The 21,883-nt window shown below is 35.2% G+C and overlaps 1 protein-coding gene across 2 annotated transcripts in view; it reads right to left on the reverse strand.

The window, feature by feature from the left end:
• UBR1 (ubiquitin protein ligase E3 component n-recognin 1) overlaps window positions 1–21,883 on the reverse strand; it is a 60,969-nt gene that overhangs the window by 31,804 nt on the left and 7,282 nt on the right. Inside the window, exons 2-19 of one of the 2 annotated variants that reach the window (XM_032188085.1) lie at window positions 18,651–18,907; window positions 16,040–16,118; window positions 13,788–13,898; window positions 11,676–11,806; window positions 11,075–11,213; window positions 9,350–9,412; window positions 8,921–9,044; window positions 7,296–7,403; window positions 6,753–6,841; window positions 5,860–5,958; window positions 5,057–5,214; window positions 4,289–4,388; window positions 3,872–4,000; window positions 2,873–3,056; window positions 1,830–1,891; window positions 1,525–1,635; window positions 550–615; window positions 284–385 (exon numbers count right to left, since the gene is read on the reverse strand). In XM_032188085.1, the coding sequence (XP_032043976.1) occupies window positions 284–385; window positions 550–615; window positions 1,525–1,635; window positions 1,830–1,891; window positions 2,873–3,056; window positions 3,872–4,000; window positions 4,289–4,388; window positions 5,057–5,214; window positions 5,860–5,958; window positions 6,753–6,841; window positions 7,296–7,403; window positions 8,921–9,044; window positions 9,350–9,412; window positions 11,075–11,213; window positions 11,676–11,806; window positions 13,788–13,898; window positions 16,040–16,118; window positions 18,651–18,907 (2,112 nt within the window). Of the gene's footprint in view, window positions 1–283; window positions 386–549; window positions 616–1,524; window positions 1,636–1,829; window positions 1,892–2,872; window positions 3,057–3,871; window positions 4,001–4,288; window positions 4,389–5,056; window positions 5,215–5,859; window positions 5,959–6,752; window positions 6,842–7,295; window positions 7,404–8,920; window positions 9,045–9,349; window positions 9,413–11,074; window positions 11,217–11,675; window positions 11,807–13,787; window positions 13,899–16,039; window positions 16,119–18,650; window positions 18,908–21,883 lie in introns of both variants that reach the window. The other variant, XM_032188084.1, reaches the window with a different exon arrangement.

Consider the following 21,883-nt stretch of genomic DNA (forward strand, 5'->3'; position numbering starts at 1 on the left):
CCATTCTCCCTCCTTGGAAATATTCCAAAAGCCACCTGGATGTGGTCCCAGTTAGCCTGCTCCAGGTGGCCTTGCTTGAGCTTGGGGATTGAACTATATGGCCTCCAGAGGTCCCCTTCCAACCTAAATCATTTTGTGATTGTGTGTGATTTGTTTAACCGCTAGGTCCTGTGCTGACTGACTTAATGTGGTCAAAAAATGCAGTGATCAACATTACTTTTTCTAATGATGTTGCATGCACTCAAAGTAAACAAATTCATCAGCAGATATACTTGACACTCACCTGATCTTTGGTGGGCTTGATCCTTCTGAAAGCATCAGCAAGCTCATACCTCTGCAGTATGAGCAACAGGAAATGATTTGGATCCATAAGAGATGCACCAATCTAAGAAAAGACAAATATGAACATCAGTTACCATTACAATTCTTCATTAATTTTTAAAAATATCCTTTTAATGAGAAAATATTTTGCAATAATACATATTTAATTAAGATTAAAGGCATGAGCATGTTATGAGTCAGGCAAAAAATGATTCAAGACCATTATACCTGGAGCATGATGATGTCTTTATCATACATTTCTTCTCTGCATTTAACATCTTGATAATAAAATACCTGAGAAATAAGAAAACAAAATTTAAGCAGAGAAGTAATGCAAATGCTGAAGTAATGCACTACGAAATCTATACCATTTAATGCCTGTTTGAGACTTTTTTCAAGTTGTAAAGTATCTTTATTAAGGTAAGGGAAAGTCCCATGTCTCTTTCGGAACAAATGTACTTTGATAGAAATGAAAAATGATTTTTCACTTTTTCAGAGAAAAATCTATGCCATATTAACTTTTTCACAGACACATTCCAAAACAACGTAATTCTAATGCCTTCTATGTATTAAAAATCTTATTTTCTTTCTCCTACCCCAGTTCTGACACACAAATTCTACAAGGGGCTACCAATATTTACTTTGATTTCACGAAAGGGTTCTGTGAAAGGTAAATTTAAAAAAAAAAATCTGCCAAATACAAAAATGGTAAAGTTAAAGGAGGCACAATACAAGTACTTATAAGTAGACTCTTACAACAAAAAAGCCCACCAGTATTATTAAATGTTTGTTATTTCAAGCTATGTAGTACTCAGAAGAAGTTTGATATGAGATTAAATAGTTAAATATTTAAAATTTTCCTGTTATAAGCAACAGTACTTATACAACAATTTCTTTAACAGATCTGAAAGTAGTCTATAGTAGACGTCAGTAAAGTTATTACCATTTCACAGAAGTCAGAAGCAGTACTAAAAGAGAGCAAAACAGTTTTCTAATACAGGCAGGCAAAGCCATTGATAAAACTGGAAATAAAACCAAGTTACCTAAATTCTGATCTAGAAATCATTTTATTTAGTAAATTTTTGTAGGAGTAACCCCCATGACCTATTTCTACACTGGATGAAACTACCATTGAAAACAATACTGAGATGTACCTGCATACACCATTAGGACCAAGTCACTACTGTATAACCTAGAGAGTACCTGGCTTATCAGAGAGAGTCCATTCCTTCTCCACATCTCTGCAGCTACCTGAGCAACCAAAACAAGACATCTCAAAGGATATTCTACCAGCAGATCCACCTGAAATTCTTCCTAGAAGTAAAATAAAAACGGACAGAAAGAAGGAAGGAAAAATAAGTAAGTGATTTTTAAGTGTAAGCCTTAAACAAAGACAAGTTCCAAGTTGCAAAATAACCTGTTATGAAAGTTATAAGATATAATTTTAAGCTTTCTCCTTCCCAGAGTATAAATCACAAGCAGCATTTGAATAAATAAGTAAATCTTACAGGAGAAACAAATTCATGTAATCTTGATATGCTTCCAGTCTTGCTTAATCGCACATGAAGACCTACAAAACAAATAGGAAAAAAATATAAAATATATCAAATTCATTCAAGTTTGTCTTCCAACAAATTCCAAAAGTTAGCTAAACTGCCTGCAACTCAGAGAACTAAAAGAAAAAGTTAAGTTTACTTAGGAAAGATTTGTTACTTCCATTAATATATATATATATATATACACACACATATATATATACTTTTTTTTAAGATAGAATATCTATTACATTATTACAACAGTTTTTACCAGTCTTACAATTCATTCTTTTTATGAATAAATGCATTCATTTAATGAATTCATTGAAGTCATTTCCACAGAAAAGATAAACAGGATTGACAAGCTTTTAATTTCACATTTAAATTGCATAATGTCAGTAACAACAGAATTTCTAGACTACAAGGCTTAACAGATTACCATCTTTGCTACATTCTTGGTAGCAAATGATGTTAAAAAGAATCTGCAGCTTAACAACAGTGTATGATTTTGTTTGTATTGTAGAGAATGTGGTGATCACCCACTGCTGTGGTCCTTTGTATTCTGACTGGAAATCTGTCCTGAAACGCTGCAAACGTATGTCTTTTAGAAAGGGCATTTTAACATGCTTAAAATATATACGGCTGGAAAATAAATTTGAGATACAGAAGGGATAACTGTTCATTTAGGCATTGTAAGTAGGAATAGAAACGAATTCAAATAGTTTAGAGAAAACTAATGTTATATTATTAGAATATAAAATGATTCCTTCTTGTCTGCTTTCTTCTCTCTCTTGTGTAAAAAAAATATCCTCCAACCTACACAGCAAGTGCTTTTTTGCAAAAAATTTTTCCCTTAGGGGATATCTGGGGAATAAGGTCACCTGACTGAAAATGTCACAAAGTCAGATAGCAACTGATCTGTGAAGCATTTAATTTAAATGCTTTCCAGGAAAAAGAAATGAGGGGGATGAGAAGCCTAATTCAAATAGCTATCAAAACAAAGAAACATCACCTACCTGCAAGAGTCCTAGACAGCGGTAAATGTATGCTGACAGGATCTAAAGACACTCTGTAAGGTCTGCTCTCCAGAGTATGGCCACACAAATGAAATGCTGTCTTTTCCCGTAAGCGGCTGCTGTTTGTGCTGCACCTCATCACAGCCTTATGACATTCTTTGTAGGCCCTCAGCAACAGCTCTTCCTAGAATTTAAAACACATGCATAGAGTTATATTAAAAAATGATGAAATACGCACTAAAATTGCTCACCTGTCTTTTTCTGATGAAGCAAACAGTTACTACAAATCCACACCATAATTATTACTGTTTCCTAATACTGAGAAGTACTGGACTGGAGCAATGGAGCATCACCTGAAGCCAAGAATATGCTTCTGTTCTAGGAGCTACTCTGTCAAACACTCTGATGTCTATGCACTTATTTGAGCTGAAAAATTTTAACAATTTGCCTAGTTTGTAAGTCAAACTGCATCATAAATTCCTGATTGTAGTTGTAGTTCCTCCTTTCTCTCCATACTAAAAATAATAGCAACTCACCCCAAAACAGCTTAAAAATACGATTTTCACAGTCTCCTTTCCCACAGCACAGGGATCAACGCCAGTACTGAGTAAGACAATTTACAGGGTAATCGTGCAATTACTGCAAAGCTTCTGCCTTCTACTTTAGCAATTAAAAATGAACACCATACGCTTTCAAAGTTTTCAAACTGACAGTTCACTAAGAACCTAATGTTCAAAGCATTAAATGATGAGAAGTACTTCCTTCTTTGTGATTTGTCTGATACTCTACAGTTTTGTCAACCAGATTATATCCTGGGATCCCCTTTCTCAGTGTCATACCACAGATAATGCTTTCAGCCTTTTTTTTTTTTTTTGTGGAAGCCTGTATTGTACAACACTGAGCTTCTTTAAAAAACTACTACTTCTACTACTTAAAAACTCCTCGGTAATATTCATAAAAGGCATGTATGTAAGAACCCCAGATAACCCGTTTGCTTACATCACAGGCACACCATTCTTGGAACATCAACAGAATGTTCTTTAGCTGCATCTGTATAGAAATGGCTGCTTCCCAGTCAGGGTCCACCTCTATGTGCTGACCAATCTGTCTTTTTATCTCCTCCATTCCCTGAAATAGAGATGCCACAAAATACTCAAGCTAGATCACTGATCACAGGCTTAAAAACAACAGAACATCCCATAAGCAAATGGTAAAATACAGATTGTTCAGATGTACCTAAAATTAATGAACATTACTTCTATAAAGTAAACATTACTTTTTCACCCACCCAAGAATTAATTATCTTAATCATATGTTTACATCCACAATATTGCTATGGAAAAAAGATGAGTAAACAAAAGCATTGTGGTATCTTTATAACAGCAAATTAGAAAGATATTATGTAAATTTTTGTACCTGCATGCAAGTTAAAATCCTTAGGAAAGAAACAAATCCTTCTAAAAATCGCTCCCTCAGACGGTCTGTCCATACTGTAGGTTTGCTGATTAAGACATACCTGTCCCCAAAGAAAACATTATCTTCTTTTGCTCAGATTTCTCTTCTGCTTATTTTTGAATTCAAAGTATTAATTGTATTAATATATTCAACACCATCAAATTACATCACTCTCCCCACCTCAAACTCTTCCTTTAGTTTTCACCAAATACTAGAGGTTCTTGGTCCAACTCCATTATTTCAAATTAACAGACTCTGAAGTCCAAGGTATTTTGGATGCTTTGCTTTTATGTCATTCAGTTCATTGAGCAAGAGTAACTTGGGACCTTTAAGGCTGGAGGGCACCATGCAGATGAAGAATATACAGCTTTCCCAGAATGATAGTGAATAGAAGCCAAGTTTCCCATACTGTCTTACAGTAGATGCATTTTGTTAGCAGAATTGTTATTTGAAATGATATCAGTGAAAATCATAAAATAACTGTCTATACAGAATAGAGTTTTAGTATTTAAAAATGTTCAGCTTTCCACTTAAAAATAAAACCTCAGAATTCCACTGTTTTTTTTTCTAGGGAGAGGAACTGGGGGGTTGGTTGGTTTTGCTTTTTTTTTTTTTAAAGCAGTTTTATCATCAGATTCCTGAACTGAAACACATCATCCTACTTCCTTTTTTTTTTTTTTTTTTTTTTTTTTTTAAAGAATTATTCAAGCTTCTTGACTTTATGCTTACCTTAGGTCATATATTACTGCATATACCCGGTTCATTTTGTCCTGGCTGTAACCTTGGAAGTTGAACTTGTCATTTTTGTCTAGATACTCTGGAACGACTTCTAGGAGTGTCTCTGTAATAGTGGTAATTACACTCTGCTCTTCAATAAGATGGCGGGCCTGCAAGAATTAAAATATTTTTCTTCCCTATTTCTGTTGGAAAGAATGGCCTTTTTTTTTTTCTTTTGAATCCAGTATTTGTCAACTAAAATTTTTGTAAAAGCTGCAAAAGCTCTTATAGTAATTACTTATGTATGAAAATGATTTGTATCAACTTGGCATGTTTTATTTACTTTGACAGCATCAATCTAATGGACATACCATTCTTTCTAGAGAAATCACATAGAGAAGGACTGAAAGAAACATAAAACGTTTAAAAATACAGGTATGATATTTTTATCCCCAGAGGGCTTAACATATTTCACTCACACAAAAAGGCATTTAATCATTTTAGGACACCAAAAAAGTTTTTAATGCTACTTAAGAAGGTTAACATGAACAGTAAATTCAACATACAAAGTTAATACAGAGAATATTGCTGCCTAGAACTTCCACTTACTTGCACTCCCTCTGTCTTCTGATATCTAATAGATTCTCACATGAACTCAGGCTCGTGCTTTTATATTGACCTTACAAGCCAAAATCATTCGTTTTCAACTCAGCAATGTATAAAGACTCTGTCAAGTACAGTATCACAGTAAATGTGGCACTGCTAGCAATTCTGACATGTACTTTACATTCCTAGAGTAGACAGGCTGCACATACCAGAGTAGGTACAGTGAACATCTGAACTGAGAGTGCTGTCACAGAGAGAACTCTGTCATGATCATCGCTGATGTATTCTTTCTGCAATGCTTTGTAATACTGGGAAAAGAGAATATTGGGGAAGTTAAATAAATAAAACACCGTTTAATTTAAAATGTTTCACTTTTTATTTGCAAGAATTACATTTCAAGTGTCCTTCTTCCTTTCTAACAGGAGCAGCTCAAACAAAAATGCCACAGTGTTCTCAATGCAACAGCGTATTCAACATGTGCCCTTAGCACTGAAGATAAGCACAAAATTAACTGCTCTGCCAGAATGCAAAGTTTTGGTTTTTTTTTAAATCTCCTACAACTAATCTTCTCCAAGAAATTAAGTATCTGAAAAAAAGGATCAATGAAGACATTGAATTACTATAAACCAAGTCTTCCTCCTTTTCTAGTGAACTGCATTGACAGTTACTCAACAGCTGTCTATAGAAGTGTACAATGAATAATTCAAGTTTTCATTTGTTCTGTTTCAGTCCAGGGAAAACCATCAAGTGTTTGTCATCTTCATTAAAATTAAAAACTCGTAACAATAAAAAAAACTGGTCTTACATTCTGTCTCTCTTAACTGTTGCATCTATTTTATAAAAAGACTGACCAGTTGCACTTTAACTGCTAGTTCAAACTATACAGATAACACTAACAATACTGCATTCATAATATGCATCTATACTTGCATGATCATAAGCAACAAACAAATGACACAGGACTTAATACACTTCAACACTGAACTAGTAGTTGAAGCTCTGCTTGTTCATAACTTATTTTTATTGAAGTCATTATTAGGTTTTGGGGAAATTTTACAAATCTAATAAAAACTCATAGCATAAGAAGTGAACAACAATTTACCTTTACAAACTCCACAGCAAAATGTTTTTTGTATTCCATTTCCATGAAAAAACTACTGAAGATAAGTTCATGAAGAACCTTCCTTGCCCCTGTGAAGAACCAATATACCTTACTTCATTTTATTATTAAAAAAAGTAGCTTTTTGTGGAAAGGACAAACTGATTAAGGGAACAGTAATTAGAAATCATTAAAAGCCTTGAAATAGTTATGAAGTATACGGGCAAAGTCATTCATATCATGTCTTTTACTCTTAACACTTCAAGGTATCTATTTATAATACATCAAGTATCAAGTCACTCATATTTAAACTACATTTCGTAAAAGATGGTTCGAAATACATAAAGCAGGAAAAATTTAGAAGGCAAGTAAGTACCCAAAATATCAATTATCTCAGCCTTGAAAATAAAGGCAGTATCAAAAAGCATATTATGAAAACTGTAAAGAAAAGTAGCACCACATGCATAACGCTTAGTTTTACACAATGGTTTAATACATAAAAGATGAATTTGCCTCTTCAGCTTATAGAAACATGGATACACAAACCTTTATGAAGTTTTGCATCCCAAAGCATCAGCTTGCTTATGGAACACGGCTTTCCAGATCCAGTTTCTTCTTTGAGACATATTTGACAAAAGATCTGTCGAAAGTCACCTACAGGGATAAAACGAGTCATTTGTACAAGAATGCTTTGATAATTAAATGATACAAACCAGTAAGAAAATTATGGAATTATGTTCTTAAGAAGGGAAAAGAGGAAAAAAGGCACTTAATTATAAATTAGTTCTTAACTGGCCCTCTCAGCGGACATATTCCTACATACACTATCTTTAGTGATTTTCTCCTATTATTTTGGCTCACTTTATTAAATTGATCCAGTGAAGAAGACTATTTTAAAACGAAAAGCATTTAGACAACTTTGCAGAGCAGATTCTCATTATGCCAGCACAGAAATGCACAGGCTAGGCCAAAGTCCCTGCAATGCAGTCTTTTCTAGGATTTCAGGACATTATTTTGCACTTTTTTCACCTATAAGTCAATACAGTATTTGCTGAAGCAGTTTTTTGGATCAACACATCAGAGTCCCCATGTGTTACTGAAGTTTGGAAATGAGCTCTGAAAGGATAATGGAGTGTCAGGAATCAGGATTCTGACAGCATGGAAACAAATAGTAAAGAATGTTTTCCAGTCACTGTTCTACCACATGAAGCAAAACCAGGAAAGAAACAGGAACCAACAGACTACCAAAAAGTTCCAGCCGAGTACAGAACATCAGGTTCTCCAAGCATTTACATATACAATCCAGAAGAGCAAGGACAGGAAGAGCGCAAACACTTCAGTGTTTGTGCTTGAAGACTCACATAAAACATATTAACGCACCGGTTAACCTACAACAATTTCCTGGTCCAAAATGCAGCAAACAACATGGAAGGCTCCTTTTCAATTTTAGCTCATTTCATCAGCAGAAAAACTAAAATTCTCAGGATTTGCTGGGGCACCGACATTGACTTGTCTACACTCACACTGTTGAGTCAACACCTAGCTGTCAGTTGGTATTTTAAATGCAGTAACCTCATAGAACTAAGGAAAGTTATCTAGGAAGAAAAATGTGGATAAGAAACAAGCTTTCAGAGTACTTCACTAGACACCTTGAAATAAACAATTACACAGTCAGGAATTTGTACTGATCAAAAGAACAGGTTGGGGAACTCAAACCAGCAACAGAACAATCAGTGAAATAAATGTATAGTTGAAAATAGCTAACATTTTTAATATGTATATATTGTGAGAAGAAAAAAATAATACAATTCTGGTATCTGCATTTTAAGGGAAAGACTGAAAAGGAAGAAAGTATTCAGAGAAAGATAAAAATTCACTTTATTATCTAACATTACAGTAGAGGCTAGAACAGACCCCCAGATTTAACATATCAAAGCAGTGAGTAGAGCTTAATATATGCATGACTGTAACGTGAAAATAAGTTTTATAAGTCACCAAAACAGGGCATGTGATGCTGAAACTGGGGATGAAAAAAAATCCAGAGGAAAAGGGAAGGCTCGTGTTTTAATAAGGGGGTATCACATATGACAGTGCTGAAGAGAAATTTTTGAAAAAATTACTCAACTAGAATTCTGACATGGCATCATTGTAACAAAGTTATTTATACTTACTTGAATAGCTCATGAGTTTATTTAGCCAAGAGCCAAGGCGCAAGGCAAACTTCTGGTGAGCCATAACATCAGCATGTAGAACCTCCACATGAAGTGGTCGTTGAGAAACATTTTCAGAATGCCTCTAGGAATCAGGTAAGAATTAGTAGATATAAAATAAAGGTAACATGAATTTCAGTTTTTTTCTCCAATATCCATTACCTCCCCCAAGCACATGTTAATGGCAAACCCTAGCAAGAAAAATAAATTATCATGGTGTTTCTTTTCTGAAAACATGTATCCATACCAAACGTGGTAGGATAAGTTCAGTTTTAATAAGTTCACAGGCTATAAAATGCTATCTTGAAGACAGTACAACAGACAAGTCTTTGACAGTAATAATGATGAGGTTTATTATTTTTTTAGTGAGTAAATATTTTAGGAAGTTACCTTGATTTCTTCTTTTGCTTCCTGACAAGAAGCATAACGTCCTGCTTTAACAGCTCTCCGACCCTGTTTAAAGAAAATATTGAATACAAGAACAATTTAAAACAGAACCACAACATTACAAGCCTGATTCTGGGTATGTTTTATTGTTTGTAGAAACTGGGACCAACATCACTTACAGGGCTTTTAGACATCTAGAAGCAAATCAAAATTAACATCACCTTTTTTTTTTCCCTAAAGATAGCTATTTGAAGTAGCAATGGAACATGCTAAAGTAAAGTTTTGGTATATTGATACTATTTTATAACGAAAATGCACACACAGAGTAAAACAGACAAGATGGATTTCCACAGATTACTTTAAGTAGAAACCAGATCAACTTTCTTCCTAACACAAAATACACTCAATCCTGAATTGCTTTTCTACTATCTTTCCTACTATTTCTTATTTCTTATTGTAAAAGGGATAGTACAATATATTAAAATAATGTTTTTACAGTTCTTTTGATAAAGACAAGAACAGCATGAGCTTAGTCCTCAAATTCCCCTCAATGGCTATCCGAGTCATCAAATTCCACAACCAATGGCTATGTACTTACAAATGCTTTGTAAGATGTCTGATCAGCACTCAATCTAAACTTCAGGTTTCAACCAAAACAAACCTTCATAACTCAAGGAACATCAAATGTAACCTTTAAAGTTTCTCTGTAAATCGTATATGGTTACATACCTGGTACATATTTTACAAACCTTGTAACTACAAAACAAACCTTGTAACTACATAGGATTGACAAAGCAACTACAAATAGAATGCAACTAAATTTCCATTACCTGAACAAAGACAGATAAAAAGAAAACATTGTTTATAGACTAAAAAAGGATTCTAATATTAGTAAGAGCTTCTATAGGTAAATACACATTAAATACATATTCAGCTATAGGTAAATAAAGTGTGTGGGTGCAAATACCTAAGTTTTATATTTTTGTGAGGTTAAAAAAAATACAGCTGCAGTTAAGTCATGCACTGAACATGCTTCCCCCCCACACCCCAGGAGGAAAAATAGCCAAGAACCATAGGTTCAGGTTGGAAGGGATCTTAAATATCATCAAATTCCAACCCCCGTGCCATGGGCACAGACACCTTCCACTAGATATGTGAATAAACCTTAATATTTACATAAAAGTTTTTAAATGGGACATTGGTTTAAAAAACAAAATAGTAAAATAGACAGGTTCACCAACATTCCTTCATGGATTCTTCCTAGCTTTATTTGCTTAATTTGAAACTTTAAGATTCTCACACAAAGTCTGAGCCAGGAAAAACACCAAGCCTTGCAAAATTCTCATTAGTCTCAACAGTTCTCAATAAATATAACTGAATATGCATATTGCTGTCTTTAATGTTTTAACAGTATTTGTCTAAAAAACATAGATCTCTTATCTGAGAAGAAAAAGAATAAGTGTAAAGAAAATATGTCAAACACAAAAGGAGCAACTTCAGGCAAATCAGCTCTTCCCCTTCTCAAAAAGAAAAAAATAATGTAGTTTTAAATTTTTCTTAAATAATGGCATACTTCTACAAGTGCTGATTAACAATTATTCTGCAACATGACTTTGTCTTTGCTCAACCTCCTGTGTCCCAGAAAGGAAGATTCTATGATCAAAAGATTATAGTAGCCCTTCCTAACAATTAAAAAGTGACCTTTTCACACATTCAGAATGCACTAACCTCTTTATCTATGGCAGTAGTATGCAACTGGGCTTCGCCGAGTTCGCAGCCAAGTGCCCTTTGAAGGCTATAGATGACGTGATCATAAGAATGATGTTCATCATTGAAAAGGACACAGTAGTAGCTGTCTACCTTCTCTCTACTGGGAAAAAGCCAATATTTCATCATACAAATGAAAATAGACATGTAAACAGCATCCTATCCAATATAAGCAACATCTTACTTTAAAGCTCGAGGGAAATCTGTAACAAAATCAAGCTTTTTCTTCATGTTAAAGACACATCCCTAGACTCCCTTACCATCTGTACCAGAATAAGCCACATAAACCACGTACCAAGTACAAAAGAGATTTACATTACCTGAATATTCTATTATTATTCCCTCTGCCATTTTATGATCCCATTTGTCATTTTAACCTGACACAGAACAGTCTTTTTTCTATTTTGATGGAGCACAATCACACACACAATTGTACGTCAAAAATCCTCTGTTTACAGAGTTTTAGGCGCTAATAAGTTTGCATGAATGTAGTAATGCCAACAGGCAAAAAAAAACTCCAAGTTTTTAACACCTCAGAGAGAAAGTTTGAAATGCTCCCTACCTAATTGTGAGCTCTGGAGGCAGTTCCTTCTCTTCTTCCCATATAAGCATATCTACAATGTATTTTATCACGGAGGGAAACACCCTCCTAGAGCGTTCCATAACTTCTTCATTTAACTGACATTCAGAATTCTGTAAAACAGAAGACAACATTAATATGCAAAAGAAATTTTAAAAGTTAAAGAAGGGCTGGTAGAATACCTTATTACTAGAAAAATCTCAGGAAATAATATTTTTCATGACTTTCAGGCAAATTCATCTCACCTAAATTCTTTCTAAAATGATTTCATCCCAAGGGGTCTCCTTAGTATTCCAAGTGTTTTCGTCATTCATTTCATTCATTTTTAATCTAGGCTGTGAAAGGCCTCACCAAATGTTTTAGTAAACTTCACTTTCTTAAAAAGCTGATAAAAAGCTTTCTACACAGCTAATGATATTATGAAGTTTGCAGTCCAAAACTATTTTTCGTGCTTTGCTTACTTTTACAGGTTTTCTCCCAAATATTAGATACTCCTTAAACAGAATTATCTGAGGAAGCATAACTCCGTTTCTTCCAGAAATACCTAAGAATAACACTCTTGAAAAATTCCTGAATCAACCATGCAGTGGCATCTACTAATTTATGATTGTTTAAAAAAATCAAGTAAAATTCTGTTGTGTCCATATGATGCAATGTACTAGAGGAGAAGTGTAAATTAACATGACCAACTGCTTCAAAAGGTCTGAAAAACAGACCTGCTAAGCATTAGAAGAAAAAACTGTGGTCAAATACATAATCTAAAAGGCCTGCCAATGAAATCTTGATTCATAAATCTCACTGTGTATATAATTTTGAATATGTTTGTGATATATCTTTGTAATTAAGACTGCAAATACCTTGTCTAAATACTTTTCTCTTAGGTGAACAGTTAATTGATGAAATGCCACCTCCAATGAAGTCTCTATTAATAAATGTCACTGTAAAATGAAATTAAGATAACTCTAATGTAAATTGAAAGGGTAAAAGAATTTGCTTAGATTATGCCCCCAAAACACATAATAATCCATGCTTTAAGTACACTTCAAGAAACAAGTTTGTTGAAGAACAAACAACTAATGTTTCAGAAAAGTAAAGTTTAAAATAACTCACAGGTAATTTATTATTTCAACCAAAGTTGCCTAGAAAAGTAGGGTTTTTTTAAATCTCATCTCTGACAAATCTTTCAAAACAGAGGTATTTTAAGGATATATTCAGGCAAAAAGTGTTTTTGGTTGTCTGTTTTGGTTGGTTTTTTTTGTTAATTATTATTATTTCTGGCATAGTGAAGACAATAATTTGTAATAAATAGTGAATAGATGACTCTTAGAAGGATTGCTTTTCTCAGGCCATATTGTATACATGCCAAGAAGCTGTGTAAAATTGAAAACACTCTGCATCCTTACAAAAATCCTAATTAAACCTGTATTCAACTAATGCACACCTCATATCATAACTAATTTTTTCTCCTAATCATGTCAGACTAGAATGCAGAACTCAGGAAAAAATACCTGAAACAACGTATTTGCTGACATTCTTTTTGAAAATTGCTTTCAAGATAGGTTATTTCTTCTTAACATACTGCTTTCTGAGGTACAATAAGCATGAGAAATCCTAATTTGAGGTTGGTTTTAAACCACAGAGACTTATTTTCCAGTCCCAGTGACAGAAAGCTCACCAGAAGTAAATGAGAAAAAAACCCGTTCAGTAATACAGTAATGTGGGGAAAGAAGTATCATCAAAATCGAGTAGTGTAACTAAACTATCCAATAGTAAACTATTTGTACAGAATAGCTGAATAGCACAGATAGCCAAAGAAAAGAGTGAGACACTGACATTTTGATTCAGAATCAGAGACAGCAATAGATGAAATAGGCTGTTGGAATTGCTCTATTGCTTTTACTTTTTGTTTGGAGACAGTACGTTTTACCCCAATAAACACCTTCACCAAGGAAATCCTGATTCAACTCAATTGCACCTGCCACATGAATCGTACAATATGTGCTTTTATACAAAGAAAAAAGATTATTCCTGTATAAGTCCTAGAATTCCTAATATTCACAATATTTATTCTTTCACTTCAAGCAAAATTCTTACTTCTTTTGGAGAACCCGATGCTCCAGGCTCATGTTTAGTACACACTGGTCCAGCCTTCCATGCCTCTGTATCCCCACAATCACAAAATCCACCCCCAGTTGAACTATGCATCTGTAAAAGGCACGAATTTCAGTCATGAAATATGTACACAAACAGTGAGACAATAGAAATGTGTATTATTTATGTCAAACACAAGTATAAATACCTACCTACAAAATAGAAGGGTGCATGTGTAGGCTTACCACAACTATTTATTTTTTTTAAGCTAGAAAAGTTGTCAGAGAAGCAGGGAAAAAATAGCAACTTTTTGAACAGGAAATAAATGGGAAAATACAGCTGCTGTTGCATCTTCAACAAATTTAAAAAGAGGTAGGTGAAAAAAACATGAGTAACGAATAAGCATTTCATAAATGGCAAAATAGTATTTCTGGGCTTATTAGCAAAATTATAAGGGTGATGCTCAACATCATCTTTACAAATTGCTCAGAAAAGTTAAAAAATAATTTTACAAGGATACGTGTATTAAACAGGTACTACAGCTTAGTAGTACCTCTAGTCCTAACCAAAGGAAACAAGACCTAATCAGTATCTGAATACGTTCTTGCAACTTTAACCTTGCAGAAATGACACTTGCAGAAATACTGACTCTTCATTTTGGCAGAAAGTTCAGATGAAACTCATGCAAAAATAATTATCCATAGCTTACTCTAAAACCCTAATTCTAAAATAGTTATAAAAACACTAAGTGACCCAATAAAAAACATTCAAAAATTCATTATTTACTTGATGTGTTTTAAAATAACCTGATCTAATTAGACTAGCTTCAAGTGGGAGGTTGACTAAGTGACCTCATTAGGTCCCTTCCAACCTAAATTATTCTATAAACACTTGAAGAATACACTCCACATTCTTTAGATCATATCTTTAAAAATGAAAATGCAGCACAACTGCTACTATTTCCAGGCTGCTGTTTTGCCTGAAGGAAACAGTCTTAAGTTACTGAAAAATATGGAAAAGACAACAGGATACCAAACCGGCATCTCAACTCAGCAGTGATTCCAAATTGCTCTGTCATCATTATTGGCTGTTTTCCTGGGTTACCATCTTATTCCTCCATAAACTGTGAGTGCGCACACAGGTATATGGAAGTTCTGCATATGCAAGGCAGCTTTGTACATCTTTGAATACATATTTACAACACATTTTCAGATCAGTAGACTTATACAGAGGGGCAGAATATTTTTTCTTCCCCAATAATTTCGGAATTGCTGGGATGTTCTTCCAAACTCTCACTGAAAAATATCTGCTTAAAGGGGATTTACGACCAATTAGCGGTTCAAGTAGGGCAAATCTCTGAAACAATGTCAATTAATAAAATGAAAAAATGCAAAAAAATCTAGCCCAGTTTTCAGTGGTGAAGGATAATTGAATACATAATGTTTCTGAACATTTTCCTCACTCCTTGCAGCAGAGTTAGACCAGCTTTAAAAATGACACTGCTGTTCCCTATTTCTGCTTCCAACACTATTAAAATTAGAGGTATCAGTGTGGAGGGCAAGCAAACAAGGGGCCTACAAAGTAAGTAGTAGACGACAGCTTAGGCAGAGACTTAGTGAAGAATTATTTAAAAGATCTTTCTGTAGTTAAAGCATGGGACTCTCTCAAAGATAACATGTATTTGTCTCAAACAGAATCAAGAGGATATCAGAAAGAGATGATCAAGTTCCACAACAAACTCCTTAAAAATCTTATGCTTAACATTCCTTTTAACTTTTATAGTCCATGCTCTAAGCCCAAAGTAGTTTATGGGTACTGAAACGGAGAAACAGTGGAAATGTGGAGAGTGCATCAGTGATAGAAGCAATGAAATAATGGTCTCTGTACATACACACCCATTCTAGATTTCCAAACAGAACATAGTCTTGTATATATAGTACTAAAAGGGACTTGCAATAGGACTGTCATTTTCAGTCACAGCTTTTTGCTCTGGCATATACTATGTGATATTGCCAAAGAGAAGAAAAACATACACATTCATAAACACTTCCTACCCTTTGATTTTCTTAACTTATAAACGTACTGTTCTTTAAAGAGGCTTTAGGTAGTTAGAAATGTGAGAAAGATTGAACTGATCAGTAAATTAGTTGTTGTTTTTTTTTTGAATGAAAATTATTAGTTTATATGCAATTTCCTGTATCTTCAAGTAAAATCTTCTCTAAATCTATGAGTAAAATTTCTTAAGATATTCCTACCTTGTACCGGTGGTTCTTGTGAATGCTATTCTGAAAGCAGTCCATACAGAGTACACAAGTTGGATCAACCGCACAATCTCTGCAACAAAAAAGGTAATTGGAAAACTTTCTAAAACAAACACGCAATTCTTGTGCACAAAAGAAAATGTTATTCTGAAAACTGAGATTAACAACAGATTCAAATTAGAAAAACATTGGCTATTCCACATCACAGAAGTATGAAAGCCAGGTGGGCTTGAACCAAATACCTGTTATTTCAAATTCAATTAGAAATATGCTTCATTTCCACTTTCAAAAACTTGTTAACATATATATCTTCACTAGGAATGAACAGCTATTTAAAAAAAATGAGACTGACTCAAGTTCCCTTTACTATGGTTTCCAACAATTGTAGCTGGTTTGCTATGCTACACTTCTGCCAGGTTAGGTCTGAAACTTTTTATAAATAGTTAAAAGTTAATATCTAAGTAGAATTCATTTACAAATTGAATTGAAGAATATATACTTTAAAATTTAATTTTAACAGTTTCAGTGAAGCACTTATATCTGAAAAAAAAAAAAAAGAATTATAATTCATGTATGCAATCTAATTTTTTCTGTGCTCCATATGCATGTCAGCTTTATATTGCTTTTTTTCCACCCTCAAACATGGTCACAATTTCTTTAAATGCTGTGTTATTCTAAGCAAAATATGAATGATAGGTGTTTGATAATAACATATCAATCTTTGTTTTATGCCATTCTTCACTATCTAGTTCAAGCCTTCCTTACAACTAAAATGGTATCATTCTGATTACAGAATGAATTTCCTCTCAAACCTTCAGGTGATAATCTTCACTACAACAGTTTAATGGTTTGCTACCATTCATTACCATAAACCAACTGCAATGTGAGTTAAAAGACATAAAAATTAAGCCAGAAATGCCTTCCGTATTTGAACGTCCAATTCTATACATTCAGATTTTAATATTTCAGAGCATATTATTTTTAGCATTTTAGAAGCATAAAGTAAACATATTTACCTTTAGTTGCAGTACTAAGTACAGTATCTCATATAAGTACTACCACACTGTTGCAAGATAGGAAGTGAAAAAAGAGAGAACCCCTGAGAGATATATCTTTGTCACTTTGCCTTTTGTCATCTAAGAGCCCTGTACAGGTACTAACAGGATTATTTCTGTTTCAGTAATACTAAACAGACGCCTTGACCATCCTTTTCCTTCAGAAAAATCATAGAATCACAGAATGGTTTGGGTTGGAAGGAACCTTAAAGATCACCTCATTCCAACCCCTCTGCCACAGGCAGGGACACCTCCCACCAGAGCAGGTTGCTCAAAGCCCCATCCAGCCTGGTCTTCCAGGAACAGGGCATTCACAGCTTCTCTGGGCAATCTGTTCCAGCGTTTCACCATCCTCATGGTATCCATCCTTATATCTAACCTAAACCTATCCTCTCTTAGTTTAAAGCCATTTCCCCTCATCTTATCACAACACGCCCGACAAAGAGTCCCTCCCCAGCTTTCCTGCAGACCCTCTTTAGGCCCCAAAAGTTTACTATAGTCTCCCCAGAGCCTTCTCTTCTCTGGGTTGGTCACTTAGCCCAAATCCCTCAGCCTGTCTTTGCAGTAGAGGTGCACCAGCCCCTTGATCATCATTGTGGTCCTCCTCTGGACTCCTTCTAATACTTTCCCGTCCTTCTTGTGCTGTCCAACAATCCATTTCCCAATTAAGTGTACACATCTAGCAAATACATGAGAACTTACTCAAAGACTACTTTCCTTTCATGCTCAAGCCTAACTTATTTATAGAAAAAGCGTAATAGTACATGACTGATTAAAACCCAATAGTATAATTCACAAATTATTTTTACAGAGAGCTTTCTTTTTGACATTTCCTAAATTCTAATGGCTGGAGTTTCGTTTTGTTTTTTAATTTTTATTTTTTATTATTCATATTAATATTCTTCACCCTTATTGATACTCTTCTGGCATTTCTGCTGCAATTTTCTAGGCAGAAAATAAAATGCAAACTACAAACTATGACAGTTGCATCATAGTAAGACTAATGAACAGCCAGAATAGTTGCAAACTTCAAATCCATCACAAAGATCTCTGACATATAAATGAATAAAATAATAGCAAATCAATATGTTCCCATTTTTAACATAATCCAGAGTGAGAACCAAGGAGAGAAATGACCATTGTTTACATAGATACTGCTTGTGCAGAGGACTGAGGATGCTCAGAAATGCTGGATTCCAATGCAGGCAAATAAAAAAATAAAAAAAATTTAAAAAGGGACTGTTATCCTTCAGTCCCAGGTACAGACCCCTATCAGACCCCATCATTCAATCTTTCTAATCAATGGCTTTCAGTATCATTAGTATCCTTTCCATTTCCTTTCTCATTTCTCTGCTGGAGCCTGCTTTTACACGTAGTTTTGCTTGCTTTTTTCACTGGTTTGAAAACTGATGGTGGTATTTGCTTCAGAAAAATAAAGACCTACCATGATACAGGCAACAATTAGTTAGCAGAGCAACTAATTTTATTAAATCCACTTGCTTCATTACCTCACAAGAAAGCATTCATAATAACATACCTTCAATTCTTACCTGCAAGAGTATGTTGTCTCCCCTCCTTTGAACACCTTCCCACAGAGCTGTGATGTTCCACTCTGTTGTAGTTTCTCTAGAAATGTATCTGGGTCTTCCCCAAACAAATAACGTTCCAGGGGGTAAAGTATTGCTGCCTGAACCATTTCTTCTTGTTTCTCCAGCAAGGGGTCCATCTCAGCTGAGTAAATATTTGGCACATGTTTTGCCAAGCACTGTAAAAATGTAGCTTGGAAGTCGAATCTTTCATCACACCACTGCAAGAAAAGTACACCCATAAATAAGCATAAAGAAATACATAAAGAAAACAGGATTAAGCACTTCTACTGTGAATCCAGAATTCTTTTCCATATCAGAAGTCAGTTCTGTGAGCAATAAAACTCAACAAAGCATGGTTTCCCAAAAATGTCCCTGCTGCTCACCTTTCAGTGCCCACCACAGTAACCTCTGTTTCCTTGAAGTCTTCTGTTAAGGATACCATGAGGCAAAATTTGGCAAGTGCTACGCTACTGTGGAGCTACCAGTGTACTTCATTAATTTTCAACTACACACATGCCAACAGGCCAGCCAATACACAAATCTTGATGTTTGTTCAGATGCCAACAAAAGCAAAGAGCAGCAGCAGAGGCCTCCCTGTCTTAGCTGGTAAGTAAATCTTGGATTTGTTCCTTAGCCTGCTGATAGCCACAAAACATATCCAATTGTCTTTGAAATCATTACACTTCAGTAAAATTTTGTTGGAACTGCTCATCAGGGTTAAAAAGCTACTGAGGGAGAAAGGAACAATTGATTTTAGAAACTGAATATCCTTGGGAAACCAGGCTGAAGGAATTAAATTGTATTTTAAGATAATAATAGTACTTACATTAGGAAAGTTAAAAACCTCAGACCGAAGTCTAAGACCCTAATTTCACATGCAACTACTCTAGCTCTCTGAACAGCTCTCTCCAGTTGACCTATTCATCCATCAAGTCTGAATATTCTTTCACATTATTCCTATTACTTAGAAAAAGTGCTTCTCTCTACTCCCCCTTCAAATCAGATAACAAATTTACCCATCCAGGCTTCTATGGGCAAACTCCTTTCATACACAGCCTTGACTTACTCCCGAAGACTTTTTTTTGAAGAAAACAATATATATGCAACTTCACAAATAACTCTAAAGGGAGCTTCCTCTAGGCCAGCAAGTAGAAAATGAGCAAAGCAACCATTGAAGAGTTTGGACTGGAGAGAAACCTCAAAGAAGTTGACTGTTCAACTTTTTTTAATGGACAAAAATATATGACATTATATGCGAAAGGCAAGAAATAGAAGTCTGATTTCTGATTTACGATAAAACCTGCATCAATCAAATCAATGGATTACCCCCAGCATCAACGGAGATAAGGATTAAATACCAGATGTGTAAGTCTAGAGCTCTCTGGTCTGCTACCTGCATTTGAACCGTTCTTTAACACCAAAAAAAATTAAACTGTAACAGATACAGTCCATAGCACTGCAACTCCAGTACTCTTAAAGCCAGATCTGCAAAATATCATATAGAAATTGCATTTGTTTTCTGAAGAATTGTGTGTCTAGATGGTACAGACAGGTACAAAAAAAAAAAAAACTATCCACACAAAATCCAAAACAAAAGAAACAGAAACAAGATATCAGATTAAGACTGCCTAGCTTTACAATAATATCCACGACCCACTGCTAGTCTGTCAAAAGATATTTGTTCTGTGTTCTAATCACATGAAACATTTGCCTTACAACTTCAATAATAAACACTATTTTTCTAATATGTTTAGCTTTAGCCTGAGGCTTCCACTGGTATTTTGGCCACCAATCTACCTTAGCATTACCCCAAGGTAGTTCATTATTTGATTTAGCACAGTGATCCTTGACTGCAAAGATATGGAAGAATGCACGGCAGACACTGACGGAAGAGAGAGTCCACAGACGCTGCGATGACCTGCTTACTGCATCTGCTCCAAAGTGGAGCTGGGGACACTGACCCCTCAGCACACTGTTTTTCCAAAGCACAAGAGACTCCCAGCCTGCTGCTCTTGTGTCTTAATAAGCGATGTTCCCAAGAGATGCTGCAAGTTTAGCTTCTGTGTTGCTGGAACAGAACACATAATAGCTCCAAGAAACATGGGGCTAAGCTTTCCTGAAAATCTGCCAGAAGCGTAGAGTGGGTTCTCACAGCCCAACTCAAAAACATTTCAAGTATTCCTACGCAAAGCTTTTAGTTCTATTTAAATGTTCTTGGGAGAATGGAAGACAGGAAGTAGGGAACAAGAGGAAAGAAGGGAAGAGAACTCTCTCAAGCGGGCTGGTTGCCTTCTGGTAAACACGTTAATTTATACTCAAGCTGTACATCATCCAAGAAATAGTCATCATGTTCAGAAAGAGAAGTAAGAATATTCTTATTTCTGAAAGCTGCACCAGGCTAAATTTCAATCCATTCCATTCCTTCTGTGTCTCCTAGAAGTAAATTCTTTATGATTTCTTAACTGACCATGTATTGGGTGTTGAAGAGAAAATAAAATAGTGTATCATCTTAAATTAATTTCCTCCCATCGTATGGAGAAAGGGGGGCTGGGAGTCTCTAAAAGCCCACGAAACGTGCAAGCCAGCTGCAGGCAGAAAGCAGGCACTCCCTCCAGCTCTCCACCCAGCACTGGTGCAGGGGGTCCCAAGAGGTTGTGCGTTCTCATTTGCTCATTTTTAGGAAAACCTACCTGAAGGAACAGACAGGCCACACCGTGGAACCATGGGGGCACTGACGTGACCCAAAAATAAACCACCACAGCCAACCACCAGAAGGAGCTAGGGGAGAAACCATGGCAGGAACACAATACCAGCATCCCTGGGGAGACAGCAAACCCACACGGCATCCATCAGGTGCTGCTAACAGCAGGCAAATGCCACACTGGGACCTGACACCAGTGAAGAGTGTGTCAAAGACACTCCTTACCTCCTCTCTTCCCTTCCACTTTGCATCTCTAACCTTCCCCAGCCCCATCTTTTCTCCTCCTCTATTCACTTGCTCCTGTCACAGCCACCTTTCTTAGGATGATAATTCTCAAAGTATGAGAAAAAGGGAGATGATTGGAACCAGGAGCTGAAAAAACATGTTTCTTGAATGTGAATAGTTTTGTCAAAAGAGCAGAGATAACATCCATTTTGTCCAAGTCCAAGTAACTGAACTATTCTGTGTAACAAAAGCAGTTATCTGTAGTCTT

Source organism: Aythya fuligula, chromosome 5, assembly GCF_009819795.1.
Source record: "Aythya fuligula isolate bAytFul2 chromosome 5, bAytFul2.pri, whole genome shotgun sequence".
In the NCBI taxonomy this organism is placed as follows: domain Eukaryota; kingdom Metazoa; phylum Chordata; class Aves; order Anseriformes; family Anatidae; genus Aythya; species Aythya fuligula.